At 44.4% G+C, this 13,139-nt stretch overlaps 1 protein-coding gene across 4 annotated transcripts; it reads right to left on the reverse strand.

Annotated features, from left to right (window-relative positions):
• Positions 1-3,491: 3,491 nt before the first annotated feature.
• Positions 3,492-13,073, reverse strand: MPST (mercaptopyruvate sulfurtransferase). Of its 4 annotated transcripts, none has more exons than XM_012550657.3 (4): positions 12,771-12,858; positions 11,336-11,426; positions 8,284-8,926; positions 3,492-4,209 (listed from the first exon to the last, which is right to left on the reverse strand). In XM_012550657.3, the coding sequence occupies exons 2-4, from the start codon at positions 11,351-11,353 to the stop codon at positions 3,911-3,913; spliced, it is 960 nt and encodes a 319-aa protein (XP_012406111.1). In that variant the 5' UTR covers positions 11,354-11,426; positions 12,771-12,858; the 3' UTR covers positions 3,492-3,910. The 4 variants fall into 4 exon arrangements, with proteins under 4 accessions (XP_012406111.1, XP_031796726.1, XP_031796727.1 ...); XM_031940866.1 differs by having other exon boundaries at positions 11,336-11,422; positions 12,771-12,853; XM_031940867.1 differs by lacking the exon at positions 12,771-12,858 and adding an exon at positions 9,304-9,381.
• Positions 13,074-13,139: the final 66 nt, after the last annotated feature.

Genomic DNA, 13,139 nt, shown 5'->3' on the forward strand with positions numbered 1-13,139 from the left:
GAAGAGCCAAAAGAGATCTCAGAGGACAGTTAGGTTAACCCTTTGGTTTACATGTGAAGAAACTGAGACTCTAGGAGGGAAGATAAGTGATTTGTTTAAGAGAAGTAAGTGCTTTGAAATGAATCCCATCTTTCTCTTTTAGAGCCAATTTTTTGGTTTGGTTTTGTTTTATATCTATCATGCTGGACAGTATCCAGTGGACAACAACTCGAGAATCTGCAGAAATGTCAAGGAGAAAGAGGGCTAATTAAGGCTGATGGATAATGTCAAGAGACATGTTGGCTTTGCTTGGTAAGAGAATGTCAAATTCTTTGGAAACTGAAAGTGTAGTCAAGTGATGAGGCCAGAGGTCACATTGTTATGGAGCTAAGGAGAGTGGGAAGTGAGGAAGCAGAGACTTAGAGTCTAAGTGGACTTTTCTCAGAATGGTTGGAAGAGGAAAGAAAGAGGAGTGATAACTTGAGAAGATGGCAGAGAAAATTGTCTTAAGGTTGGGGAAAACTTGAGGACGTGTTTAGGTGGTCCCTACAACTGAGAAGCAGCATGACTTTAGAGATTGAGGACTGGTCTTAGGATGTGAAAATCTGGATCTCATGAATACTGATTATGTTACTCTGGGTAAGGCACTCTTTACTCCTCAAAGGAAACTCTAAGATTATAAATTACTGAGCTGTCAACCTGTGTTGGGAGAGGCAGTTTCCTTATTTATTATATTATATCCTTATTCAGGATTTCCATCTATAAATGATAACACAGTGAAGAGGAAATAAGGAGAAGAAACAAACTATCCATTTCACTTAGACACAGATATAATTCTTGGGAAATGTTTTCTTTTTTTAGGATATATTGAAAGGAGTGATCTATCGAGTTGGTAGTACTGGGGGAAGAGGGCAATACGCAGAATGTTATGCCACAGTTCTCTTTTATTGTCCTGACTCAGTTTCCCTAATTATCCTGACCCAGTCCTGCCCGTTTCCCTAAGTGTTTTGCTTTAGTTTATAATTGTCCTGCAAAACCACCCCTCCCTCTTAATCAGAATATTTGATAAGGATAAAAGAGCTTATGTTTTAGAATATCACAATGCCTTTCCCCATCCCAAGCTATCAGAATATCAGATGCCATCTTAAAAAGATGCCTCCCCCCCATTATGTCATCCCTCTCCAGAGGCTCACCCCACCCTGTCAAGAGTCCCGTTCCTGCTTTCAACACCCTAACTCTACCCCTGCCTCAGTCTACCTCGAATCTGAGCCATGTGTACACATGTCATTGAGAACTCAAGCTGTTTGCTGGATTCTTGGAGACAATAGTCTCATTCAGCCCTGGAACCAAACCATGGATCCATCTAGTCCAGTAAATCTCTCTATTTAATAAATTATTAAATACTCTCCAATCTCTATCTTGCCTCAGTTTGTTTGCATTACAAGACAACAAAGCTTCCCGTAGAATTTCAAGTTCTCTAAGATCTAAATAGAATGTGGATTGTCTGGGGTTCCTGAATGGATGTAGATTCACAAAAGAATGTGGTTCTCCAAGAACCACACTGCAGGAAGGACAGCTAAGAAGCAGCCCGGAAATCTTTCCCCCAGGTACTTCTAGAACAGAAAAGGAGGGAGGGGCAGGAAATAAGAAATGGAGAGGTAGGAGATGCCACAAATAGGGAGGCAGAATTTATCCCTCGTCTCTCCTCCAAGCTGATCTCCCTGCCCCTATTCCAGCCAACGTGCCACCAAGGCTTAGGTTCTGTCAGCTCCAATCTAGGACAGTATAGGCACTTAAGAACAAATAAAAAGAATACAGTATATTGGAAGAATTCTGGAACTAGTCAGGAAAATCTAAGGTTCAAGTTCTGGACCCTCACTGGTCTCTCCCCACCTTCAACCTCAGTTTCCTCAGCAGTAAAACAGAAAATATCACACAAGCATTTATAAAGTGCCTACTATGTGCCACATACTAGGAACACCCCCCCCCCAAAAAAAAAAAATGAAGCAGCTTTATTGAATTCAATCGAGAAGATTGTTTGGCTATCACCTCCATTTCTAAACATGTCCCCACATCCCTTCAATACCCAAGGAACCAACCCCACTAACAGTATTTTGACACTCAATTTAAGATAATATTTGTAGAGCTTTTTGCAAACTTTAAAGCACTATATAATACCAGCTATTGTTATTACTCTCTGGTCACTGGGCTTCCAATCTGGTGATTTTATTCCCCGAATCAGCATTCTGGTGATCTCAAAATTTATCAAGCAGTATTGGAGTATGCTAGTAAATATTTAACAACCAGGCTAGAGGAGGGAAAAAAAATGCGGGATGCACCTTTAAGCGTGTAATATTAACATTTAAGTTGAGGCAATCAATAAGTCAACCCTGACTTGTAGTGATTACCAATTTCTAAGATATAAATGCTCAATTTTACAATCTGAAATTATATCAATAATTTCTGAAAATAATCAAGAACTAAGTTGATTAGGCCTGATTCCAGCCTATCTCTCACAGTAAGGAAACCTATGAATCCACAGTGGGAGGCTGGGCAAGGTAGTCAGCCTGGCCTTTGAAGATCAGGAAACTCATGGAAGATGAGAGCCCCGGGGCCAGAGGCAGGTGGTGATTTGAAGTGATTCCTAGTAAAAGCTGCTTCCCAAAGAGTTGACTAACTCAGAAAGGCCCAAAGACTCGAGTATTATCTTAAAGCTTAAGAATGAGAAGTATTAGAGCCAAGAACCCATAATTTCGAAGATTTTGGACCATTTTTGAATCTGCAGCCTTTGAAAGGTCTTAGCAATTTCATACCCATCCCCATCCCTTACGGCATTTCTATCAATTTTAAAGAATTTCCCAATGGTTTTTATAATGAAAAGAGCAGTCACTTGTAGCTAGGAAGGCTTGGCTTTGAATCCTATCCCATTCACTTACTAGTGGGAAAGTCACTAAAGCTCTCTAGATCACAATAACTCATCTGGAAAAAAAAGGGGGTATTGGTTTTGGTGATGTGTGAGTGACCCGAGTTAGGCAGTACTAGTATTCTTATTTTTGCTTGGCAAATGAAGAGACTGAGGCAGGATTTGAGAAGAGTTAACTCTGAAAGTGAGGGATAAACCCTAATTCTCCACTTAAAATTCTTCTCTTATATTCTCTCCTCTTCACCACTTCTTTAAAACTTTATTGGTAAGATCTCACAGCTGGAATTCAAGTCCAAGTCTTCTGAACCACCCTAAAATCTTCATAATTTCATAGAATGGATTTTTTTTGATTTCAGAAAAATCCCCTTCCCACAATGGGTTGAAATTGGCCCCCCAGGACTATCATCAGTACTTGTAAGGGTTTAATTTCATTCATTCAGGTATCGTTTTCTTACCCCTTTAATTTATGACATCCCTGAGGAGAATGGTTTTTCCTGAACCCCTTGAAGATTCACTCTACCCACACCCACAGTGCCTCACCCACTATGGTTTTCAGAGATTAGTTTCAAACAGGAAGAAATGGGTGACTGTATAGAAAGATTAAATGTTTCATATTTATTGACAAAAAAGATAGGAGGAGGTAGTGTGGTGATCAACAGGCTAAATTTCAGAGGGCCATATTTGAAGCCCCCTCCCCCCCATTCCCCACTTTAATCAACCAATTAAATCCCTTCACCATTGTCAAAAAGTATCCTCTATCCTCCTTCCCCCTTTTAGCGGATAGCATTTATCTCAGAATCAGAACGTATTTTCAATGGCCTCCCAGAGGGAGGGAAGGAGGGAGTGTGTGCCATGCAGGCCACACCTTGAGAATAAAAAAAAAAAAATGAAATTTGGCCACTGTATTTAAAAAAGACTTAAGAAAACTGTTGGGTTGGGCTACTCCCCATGTTGGGGTGGTAAAGGCTGGTGACCAGGGAGCAGGGAAAGCCCCCGCTTACTCCCGACTCAGAGAGTTTTGCCTCTGCCCTCCGAGACAACATCCTCAGGCCGGGCCCTCATGTACCACTCCACCCAGGCTCCGTCATAGATGGCCACATCAGGTTTGCCACAGAGATAAGCACCCAGGGCTACGTGGCAGGCAGTGACGCCTGAACCACAGGTTGCCACCAGGGGCTTCGACAGGTCCACCTTCTTCTCCTGGAACAGTCTTTGGATGGCTTCAGCGTTTTTCTGCAGGCCTTTTTCAGTCAGGAAGTCGAGGAAGGGGATGTTGCAGGAGCCAGGGATGTGGCCAGGTTCAATGCCTAGAGGAGGAAAAGAGGTTTTCAGTGGAAGATGGGAGGATAGGAAAAAAAAAAAAAAATCAGAGGATCTGGGTTGTAATCCCGACTGTGTACCTCAATGCTTAACAATGTCTGCTAAGTAGACACTTAATAAATGGTGATTGATTGACTGACCAATTCCCTAACCCTATTTCCTAATCTACAAAATGAGACAGCCAAGATTATAAGGTCATAAATCTATAGCTGGAAGGAACTTCATTGGTTACTTAATCCAATCTGTTCCTTTTCTGGATGAAGAAACAAGTTAGGATAGTTGATTAACTGGCCTAGGGACACACAGGTCACAGGGATGATACATCAAGAACTGGAAGGGGATCAAGAGATTTTTTATTCCAACCCTTCTTTTGTGGATGTGGGAAGCTAAGTGGCTTTCCTAGAATCACAGAGATAATAACTGATAAGAAGCAGGTTTTGCATTCAGATCCTCTGACTTAAGAGCAGCCAGAGCAATCTTTTCATTGTACCACATGGCCTGTCCTAGGAAGAGAAGAAGGAACTTAGTAAATTACCTTCTAATCTAGTTCTGGATCCTTACATAAAATCTGAGGGGAGATTGTGAAGAAAAAAAGGCATGGATACATTGGGCAATGGCTGAACAAGTTGTGGCATAGCGTTTTGCTTTAAGAAATAACAAGTAGGATGCTCTCAGAAATCTGAGAAGCCTCAATATGAACTGATGTAAAGTGAAAGATGCAGAACAAGAACATTGTACACAGTAACAGCAGCAGTGTAACAACCGTGAATGACTTAGCTACTCTGATCAAGACCAAAGACAACCCCAAAGGACTTATGATGAAAAAAATGCTATACACTTCAGGAGAACTCTGAATGGAGATTGAAAGGTTTTTTGTTATTTAATGCTTTATCCTTATTGTTTTATTTTGCTTGTGCTTTCTTTCACAACATGGAGAAAATGGGAAAGTATTTTGTATGACATTACATGTATAAACAAAATTAAATTGCTTGCCTTCTCAAGGATGGGGGTGAGGCAAGAAGGAGAAAATTTGGAACTCAATTTTTAAAATATTGTTAAAAGGAATGGCTAGGTGGTACAGTGGCTAGAGCACCAGCCCTGAAATCAGGAGGACCTGAATTCAAATATCACCTCAGACATGTAACACTTCCTAGCTATGTGGCTCTGGGCAAGTCACTTAACCCCAATTGCCTCAGCAAAATAATAATAATAATACATTGTCAAAAATTTTTAAGAATAAAAATATTTAATCAGAAAATATTTAACAAAATAAAAAATGAACACAGCCTGGTAAAGGAGCAAACTGGCTAAGTGGTCAAGATGAGAGGATTAAGGGTAGGAAGGGACCTAAAGTACTATTTCTTCTACTTGCACCCCCTTTCATAGTTTACAGTGATAAGTAAACATCTAGACATGAGAAGGGGATTTATTAAACTCCAATAGGTCTTAAATGTCAGATCGAAGTTCAGTACTGATTGAAAGTTCATTTCCCTACGCAAGAGATCAGACCACAAGCCTACAAAGGTAAGAGGACTCAGGGGCCAGCTATTCTCATAAGATTGAAGGACTAAGGATAAGTATATAACAGCTCAAAGAATCAGAGTTGGAAGAACCTCAGTGGTCCCCCAGACCACCTAAAGATGAAGCAGCAACCCCAGTTCCAACATTCAGGGCCAGCAACCATTTAAACATCCATTTGCTTTAAAACCTCAGGGAGGCCCCGAGGGCTAAGGAGATACTGCCCCAAGGTCTGTTCATTGAATGGAAATGTAGCCAAGTAATGAATGGGGCAATCAGTGCCAGGAGTCTAGAACCAAGCCTTCCTAGCTGTGCATTCCTTTTCTGATTATTTCCCCATTCCCCCAAATTGAGGATGAAGTTTGCCAATTATCCACAATCACAGGATTGTAGAGAGGTCGAATCAGTATTTAGTAGTTCCTCAAGAAACAATTGTGACCCTTCCCTGTGTCCCTAGTACCTAAGTCCCAAGTACCTGGCTCAGAGAAATGGTTGTTGGCTTGATTATAATGATTAATGTCATAAATCATAATAATTAACAAATAATAGCTAACAGACATAGGACTTTAGCGTTTCCGTTACCCTTTATGTTTATTTAATTCATTTGAAACTCAGGTCAACAAGGCAAATACTATAATTGCTCTCCTTATCCCTCTCGGGGTTGTTGGGAGGATCAAATAAGATAATATTTGTAAAAGGGCTCACATAGTATTATGGCACATAGATGCAAGCAGATGATTGACTCTAGAAGGGTCTGCTAGTGGTAAACTGGAACAATCCAAAAAACTTAATTATGGGCCAGAGAGTCTGCCTCCCCTCAGGATCAGCCCAGCCATAAAAAAACCCAACAACTTATATTTGGGGTTATCAAGGTACAGAGGGCATGGGGACAACTCCACCCCCCAATTCCAGAAACTCTTTGGACCCAAGCTCCCTTTCTTGACCATCATTGCCTTCTAGGTGAGGACATATCCTTTCAGAATATAAGCTTCTTGAGGGCAGAAGGTATTTCCTTTATGTCGTTGCATCCCAGATTCTTTGCTGCGAATTTCCATGCCCATTTTACAGATAAGAAAATCATAGCTCTGAGCGACTTAAAGGCAAGACTTAAAACCAAGAATACTAGAAACAACTTTGCTTCTTCTAGGGTCTGAGTTCAAATTCTAGTTCTTTAAACCTGGGCAGCTAAGGGGGGGTCATAGTGCATAGAGCACCAGGTTTGGAGGCAGGAAGACTCATTTTTCTGAGTTCAAATATGGCTTTCTGACACTCTATGTGGCCTTAGGAGAGTCACTTAATCCTGTCTACCTCAGTTTCCTTATTTGTAAAATCAACTGGAGAAAGAACCTGCAAATCACTCCAACTTATCTGCCAAGAAAACTCCAATGGGGTCAGAGAGTCAGACACAACTCAGCAACTTACAACTTGAGACTTTGGCCAAATCTTATCATCTCTCCAAGCTTGAGTTTCCCTATCTGTAAAATGAGGATAATAGCTCCTCCTCCACAGGGTTGTTATGAGCTAATGGATAAAAAGTTATAGAAATGGAGGCTATTCTCATTATTAGCACTGTTGCTTTTGTCATTCTCTCACACTGAAGCTCAGTTTCCCTCGTTCTGTCTCCCATATTCCTCAGAGCATTTCCCAGCTCCAGTAAGACAATTGTTATGTTCAAGCAAGGTTTGGACACCACAAAGCAGGAAAATACGACAGTGGCTCCCTCCCACTGTTTTCTCCCACTCCCCTAGTTCAGAGCAAACAAGCCTCCCGTTACATACAGCAGTCCTGGCCCAAGGCAAGAACATTCCACCATCTCAGCTAAAAATTTTAGGCTTGCAACTCACTTTATGACATCTTATTTGTGGAGATGGAGGAATGATAAAAGGCCGACTTATGGGAAGGGGAGGTCTGGGTGGACCCCAACTGGAACACCACTTGAAGGTAAATGGGATTTTTCAGAAGCATTTGGACTCAGCAATAATCAAGAAAATCATGGACGGCCTTCATGGCCTCTTCCAGTTTCAAATAAACGATCCCATGCCATTTTCCCTCTTTGGAATAAATTTTCTTACCTAAAATGGCAGGGCTAGATTTGAAAGCCTGAGGAGCCCTTTCAGCTTCAGAACCATGAATCTACAGTTGATTGACTGGGATTTGGAGTGGAAAAGGGAATTTTGGAAATCCTCTAAGATACCATGTAATATTGTGAAAAGAGTAATAAGGCTCAGAATTTGAGCAGCTGAATTCAAATCCCAGTGCTTCCTTTTTACCTCTGTGGTGTGATCTTGGGCAAGTTGGACCAGTGGCATTTAAGGGCCTTTACAATTTTAAACTTAGGAACCTGGCCCAATCCCGCTCCCCTCCACCCTCATTTTACAAGAGAATACTGAAGAGCAGGTTGGAGAAGAGAGTTTGGCTATGATCACCCAGGGAAGAAGGAGAGCTGAGATTTGATTTCACATCCTGTGACTGACCCTCAGGCTGGGACTTTATACCCCCCACCCCCAGCCCCATAGTTATAATTAGTACTTTGGTTCTATTACCTTCCCGGGGCTCCGGCTCCACACCCTTGAAGCGCCCTTCAACACGAGCATCTATGACCTGGAACTTGCGCGATTCAATGTTATCTTTCATGTCTTCGTAGGTCTTCACGAACAAAGGGTTGAGGGTGGCGTGGAACTCTGCTTGAATCGGGCGGGCCTTGCCAGAGCTCAGAGGGTACCCCTCTCGCTTCCAGTTCCTTAACCCTCCATCCAGCAGTGAGACGGTATCATGCCCAAAGGCCCTGAACATCCACCACACTCGGGGGGCGGAGAAGAGGCCCTGATCGCTGGCGTCGTACACCACCACGTGGGTGCCGTTCCCCACCCCCAGCTTGCCAACATACTCGGCAAAGTCTGCGGGGCTGGGCAGCATGTGGTCATAGGGGGAGGTCCGGTCACTGCAGAGGTCAATGTCAAAGAAGGCCGCTCCGGGGATGTGAGACTGCTCAAACTCCTGCCGGGGGTCTCGGTTCATCTTGGGCAGGTACCACGAGGCATCCAGAAGCCTCAGGGGCTGGGACGCCTTCAAGGACTTAGCCACCCAGTTGGCTGATACCAGAGCTCTGAAGAGGGATCCTGCCGCCATGATGCTTGGCTTCTGGCCAGCTTCTGTCTGACTAGAGGCCTCCTGGGACCTTCCAGACTGGGTAAAGAGAGAGGAATCAATCACTAGGAGCTGGAAGGTGGTTAAGATACAAAGGAATCAATTTGTAATGAGATTTCAAGAGCCAGGGAGAGCAGAACAAAGGGAGAGGAGGGAAGGAGGGAGGAGCGGTCAGAGTCCAGTAAAAACACTACCCAGCAAACAACTGGCTTCAATGAACACAGACTACTCATTTAGCAAAATCACCCAGTCCCATGGCCGTTGGTCTCGGCAATTGTCTGGAGCTAAGGGTATTGAGTCACCTATGTTAACTGGGGCAGATCACAGCTCTGGAGCCCAAAGGGTCACCGAGTGCAGACTTTTCATGTCTCGAGTGAGGGAAACTGAGGCTCACTCAGAGATGCAAAGTAACTTACCCGAGAAAGGTAATCTGAACTCAGATCCTGATTCCAAAATCAACCTTCCTTCCCTTGCGCTACACCCCAGCGGGCAATCTGTTTGGGTTCGAAAGCAGGGTTCCATGGACCATATTAGTTCTATATCGTCGGTAGGCAGGCCCAGAATCTTTCCCTCCCAGTGTGTCATAATGGCAAGAGAGTGTGATCCCTTGGACACTGGGGTTCCCGAGACTAGACACGTCCACTCCCAGAATTCCTGTTTGGGTTTGAAAGAATTCCATGGATCACACTGGTTCTATACCAGCAGGCCCAGAATCTTTCTGGCCCAGTGTGTCACAATGGCAGGAGAGTGGGTGTGATCTCCCGGACATCGGGGCTTCCTAGACTAGACACATCCACTCCCTAGCAATTCCTTGGCATATTTCCACAAGTAATAACTTATCAAATGCTTTGCAGCAATTTCTTATCGGAGACACGACTAGACTGGCCATTACATCTAGACTGTACACATGAGAGAAGCAGCCTTGACTATGTCCTTCTGAATGGCAACCATGTACCCTAAAGCACCCAGTCCCTTCTCTGTCACCACCTCCCATCATCCACTTGGGGGACTGTAGGCAAATCCTTTCTCTTTAGGGCTGTTTTTATAAATCGAGAGGGTCTAAATGATCAATAATTTCCAAGACCTCCTCTGACATGTTCCGTCTACATTTCTAATTCTGACATCTTCTGTTCTGATGTTCTTGCCTTTACTGATAGTGCTCCCAGTGCTGATATTTTAAGTTCTAATGACCCTGGACCCAATTCAGTCAGATACCCCAAGAATCCATTAAAAGTCTACTCAGAAGTAAAATGGTGTAATGGGTAGACAGTAAGAACCAGAAAAACCTGCCTAATACTGACTGGGATGATGTTAGGCAAGTCACTTTCTTCATATTCCCAGGTGTCTTTCTAAGACTACAAGATGCTGAGAGATAAAGGCAACCATAACTGGCAATAACAGTAACAGCTAGCTTTTATAGAGTGATTACTACGTGCTGAGAACACTTTATGATTTCCTTTCATTCTCACAAAGCTTTGGGAAGAAGGTACCACCACTATTATCCCCATTTTACAGATGAGGAAACTGAGGCAAACCAAAAGGTGTAAAGTGATTGGATTTGAAATATGAGAGGGGAAGTTTCCTTAGAATTCTCTATATCAAAGAGATCACATCTTTATTAAATTGGGGGGGGGTGTCGAGGGGGAACATCTGGAGGAAGAGACAAAGAGCACTAGCTGACTTTGGAGTCAGGGGATCTGAGTTCATATTCTACCTTTTAAACATCTGTTTGATTTAGGCTATGTCACTTGAACAGTGTGAACTTCAAATTGTTCAAATGACAGTGTGAACCTCAAATCCCCCCCCCCCACTTTTGTAAAATGAGAGTTGAACCTGATAACCCTTGAGGTTCCTTCAAACCCTCCATTTATAATCCTATGACTGCCATTCAAATTCAAAGTTTATTCATTCCTTGTGTGACCTCAGGCTGAGTCACTTCCCTTGTAGCTAGTGACTATAATAATAATAATAATAAAAACACAGTGTTTTATATATACTATCTTTGACCCTCACAACAACCCTGAGGGAGACACTATTATCTCCATTTTACAAGTGAAGAAACTTCTGAGATTAAGGTATTTCCTGGGAATTACACAGAACTGAGTATTTAAACTCAAGATTGTATGAGCAGAGTCCATTGTTTGTTAGGTACAGAAGATAGAAAAAGCAAATGAAAAATCAAAACCAACCAACCTGTGGTAGTCCCTATTCCGAAGGACATGTGTGTATGCATGTGTATATATATACACATATGTGGGTGAATAAATACATTTTTAAAAATTAAATGCAATTTTAAAAAAATCGAATCTATGGTTTCTTTGGTGTAGGAGGCTCCTGATAAGCCCGCTCATTCCACTACCACACATCCACACCTGCCCAAATACAAACCATATGCAAACATCCAAAGCTGTTTGTTGAGAGAGGGAGCAATCATAGGAAAGATGGTACCTGAACTTCCTCAGCCATGTACAGCTCCTAGATCAGCTCAGTCTCCTTCCTGGTAGGATTCTCAGGAAGTCTGGATTTTGCTCTCAGCTTCCTTAGTAAGGAAGGTCAGGAAAGATGAGCCTAAGTTTAGCCAACACCACCTACACACCCAGGTATATCTTCATTCTCAAAAAGTAGGTAAAAGAGTAAGGGAGTTTCAGAACCAGGACTGGAACCCAGGATTTCAAAGCCACCATCCCGGACATAGGAGCTGTTTGATTTGTTTTTAATTTTTGAACGGAACAGACCATAGATAGAGACCAGATTTTAACCCATAAAAGGAAATTGAAGCTAAGGGAAAAGTAAAGTAGAATTTGAATTCAGATCTTTTGACTGGGAAGCCTGTGGGATAATTTCTTAACTCTAAGGCCTTAGAATCCAGGGTTAGAGCTAAAGAGGTCGCAAAGAGTGATGTAGGGCAACCATGTCACTTTACAGATAAGGAAACAGACCCAGAAGTAACTTGCCCAGTGTTCCGTTGCTGCAGCACTAAGCACAAAATTTGAAAGGGAGAAATGACCGACCCCCTGCATCTTTTCTTGGCTATCACAGGAGGAACCCCAGGGTTTATGTGGTTGGGAATCACTCGTTGAGCCTCTCAAGAGGGAGTTGCTGGTGCTGATAAAGGGGATCCAGTGGATTACGAGTTTATTTTGGAAGTCCCAAATGTCTTAGAGAGCGTCTAGCCCGGACCCTATTTTACGCAATAGGCAAAGCTGAAGCTCAACTAGTATCATGCTACTTTCCAAGTCCCAAAGGTCTTAAGAGAGCATTTGGCTGGTCCCCATTTTACAGAGAGGGAAAAGCTGAACCTCAGAGAGGTCACCTGATTAGCCCAAGGTCACAGAGCTTAAGTAATAGAGCAAAGGTACTTTGCGAAGTTGGGCCTCAGGCTCCCAAGTCAGAGCTCCCCGCTTCTGGAAATGGCTGCCCCAGAGCGTCTCCGGACAGATACTGAGTTTAGTCCCGGGACGGACCCCGTGAGTCCCTCAAACACCTCTAAAGTATATGGGCATGGGGGTCGTTCTGCGCTCCTCTCCAGGGCTTCCGGTTACTTCCCCCGTGGCCAGTCGTGTTCTGCCGCGGAGGGGGGCCCCCCTATAGATCCCCCCCCTCCCCGCACTGAGCTCACACACCTCCGGCTCCTCTTCCCAGCCGGCACTCCACAGCTGCCCCTGGTCAGGCGCCAGAGCCCCCCGGGCTCTCCCATTACCCCGGGGAACCCCGGGGCCAGAGGCTCGGAGGTTCTGGCACCTTGGACAGGGGTGCGGGCTAGGCGTCCTTCCCCCAGGAGCAGGAGCCATAAGGGGTGAAGGGAAGGAGAGGAGAGGGGGCATGGGGGGGTCGAGGAGAGAGTAGGGGGCCCAGCACCCAACCCACACACGTCCTCACTCACCGAGGCACGGGCCGGCCCAGGCTGGCTGCTTCTCCGCCCCTTCTCCTGCGACGGCGACGCCAATGGGCCGGGCCTGGAGCGCAGGAAGGAGGGATCCCAGGGCCGGGCCAGCGGCGAGGGAGGGACCGAGGCAGGCTGGGAGGGAGGCAGGGCCCTTACCAGGGCTTCCCTTTTTGAACTGGCTAACTTTATTGAGCCGGGGAGAGAGAGGGAGTGGCAAGAGGCAGGCGGGCGAGGGGCGTGTTGGGGAGGGAGACACCGGCTAGTCTGGCGACCCGGGCCCTCTTGAATCAGAAGGAAAACAAGGCGGGGACTGGTCCAAGGACAAATGGGAGGGGCTTGCAAGAACCTAGATCTCGGGGCGGGCCG

The sequence above is a fragment of the Sarcophilus harrisii genome, chromosome 5 (genome assembly GCF_902635505.1).
Source record: "Sarcophilus harrisii chromosome 5, mSarHar1.11, whole genome shotgun sequence".
In the NCBI taxonomy this organism is placed as follows: Eukaryota; Metazoa; Chordata; class Mammalia; order Dasyuromorphia; family Dasyuridae; genus Sarcophilus; species Sarcophilus harrisii.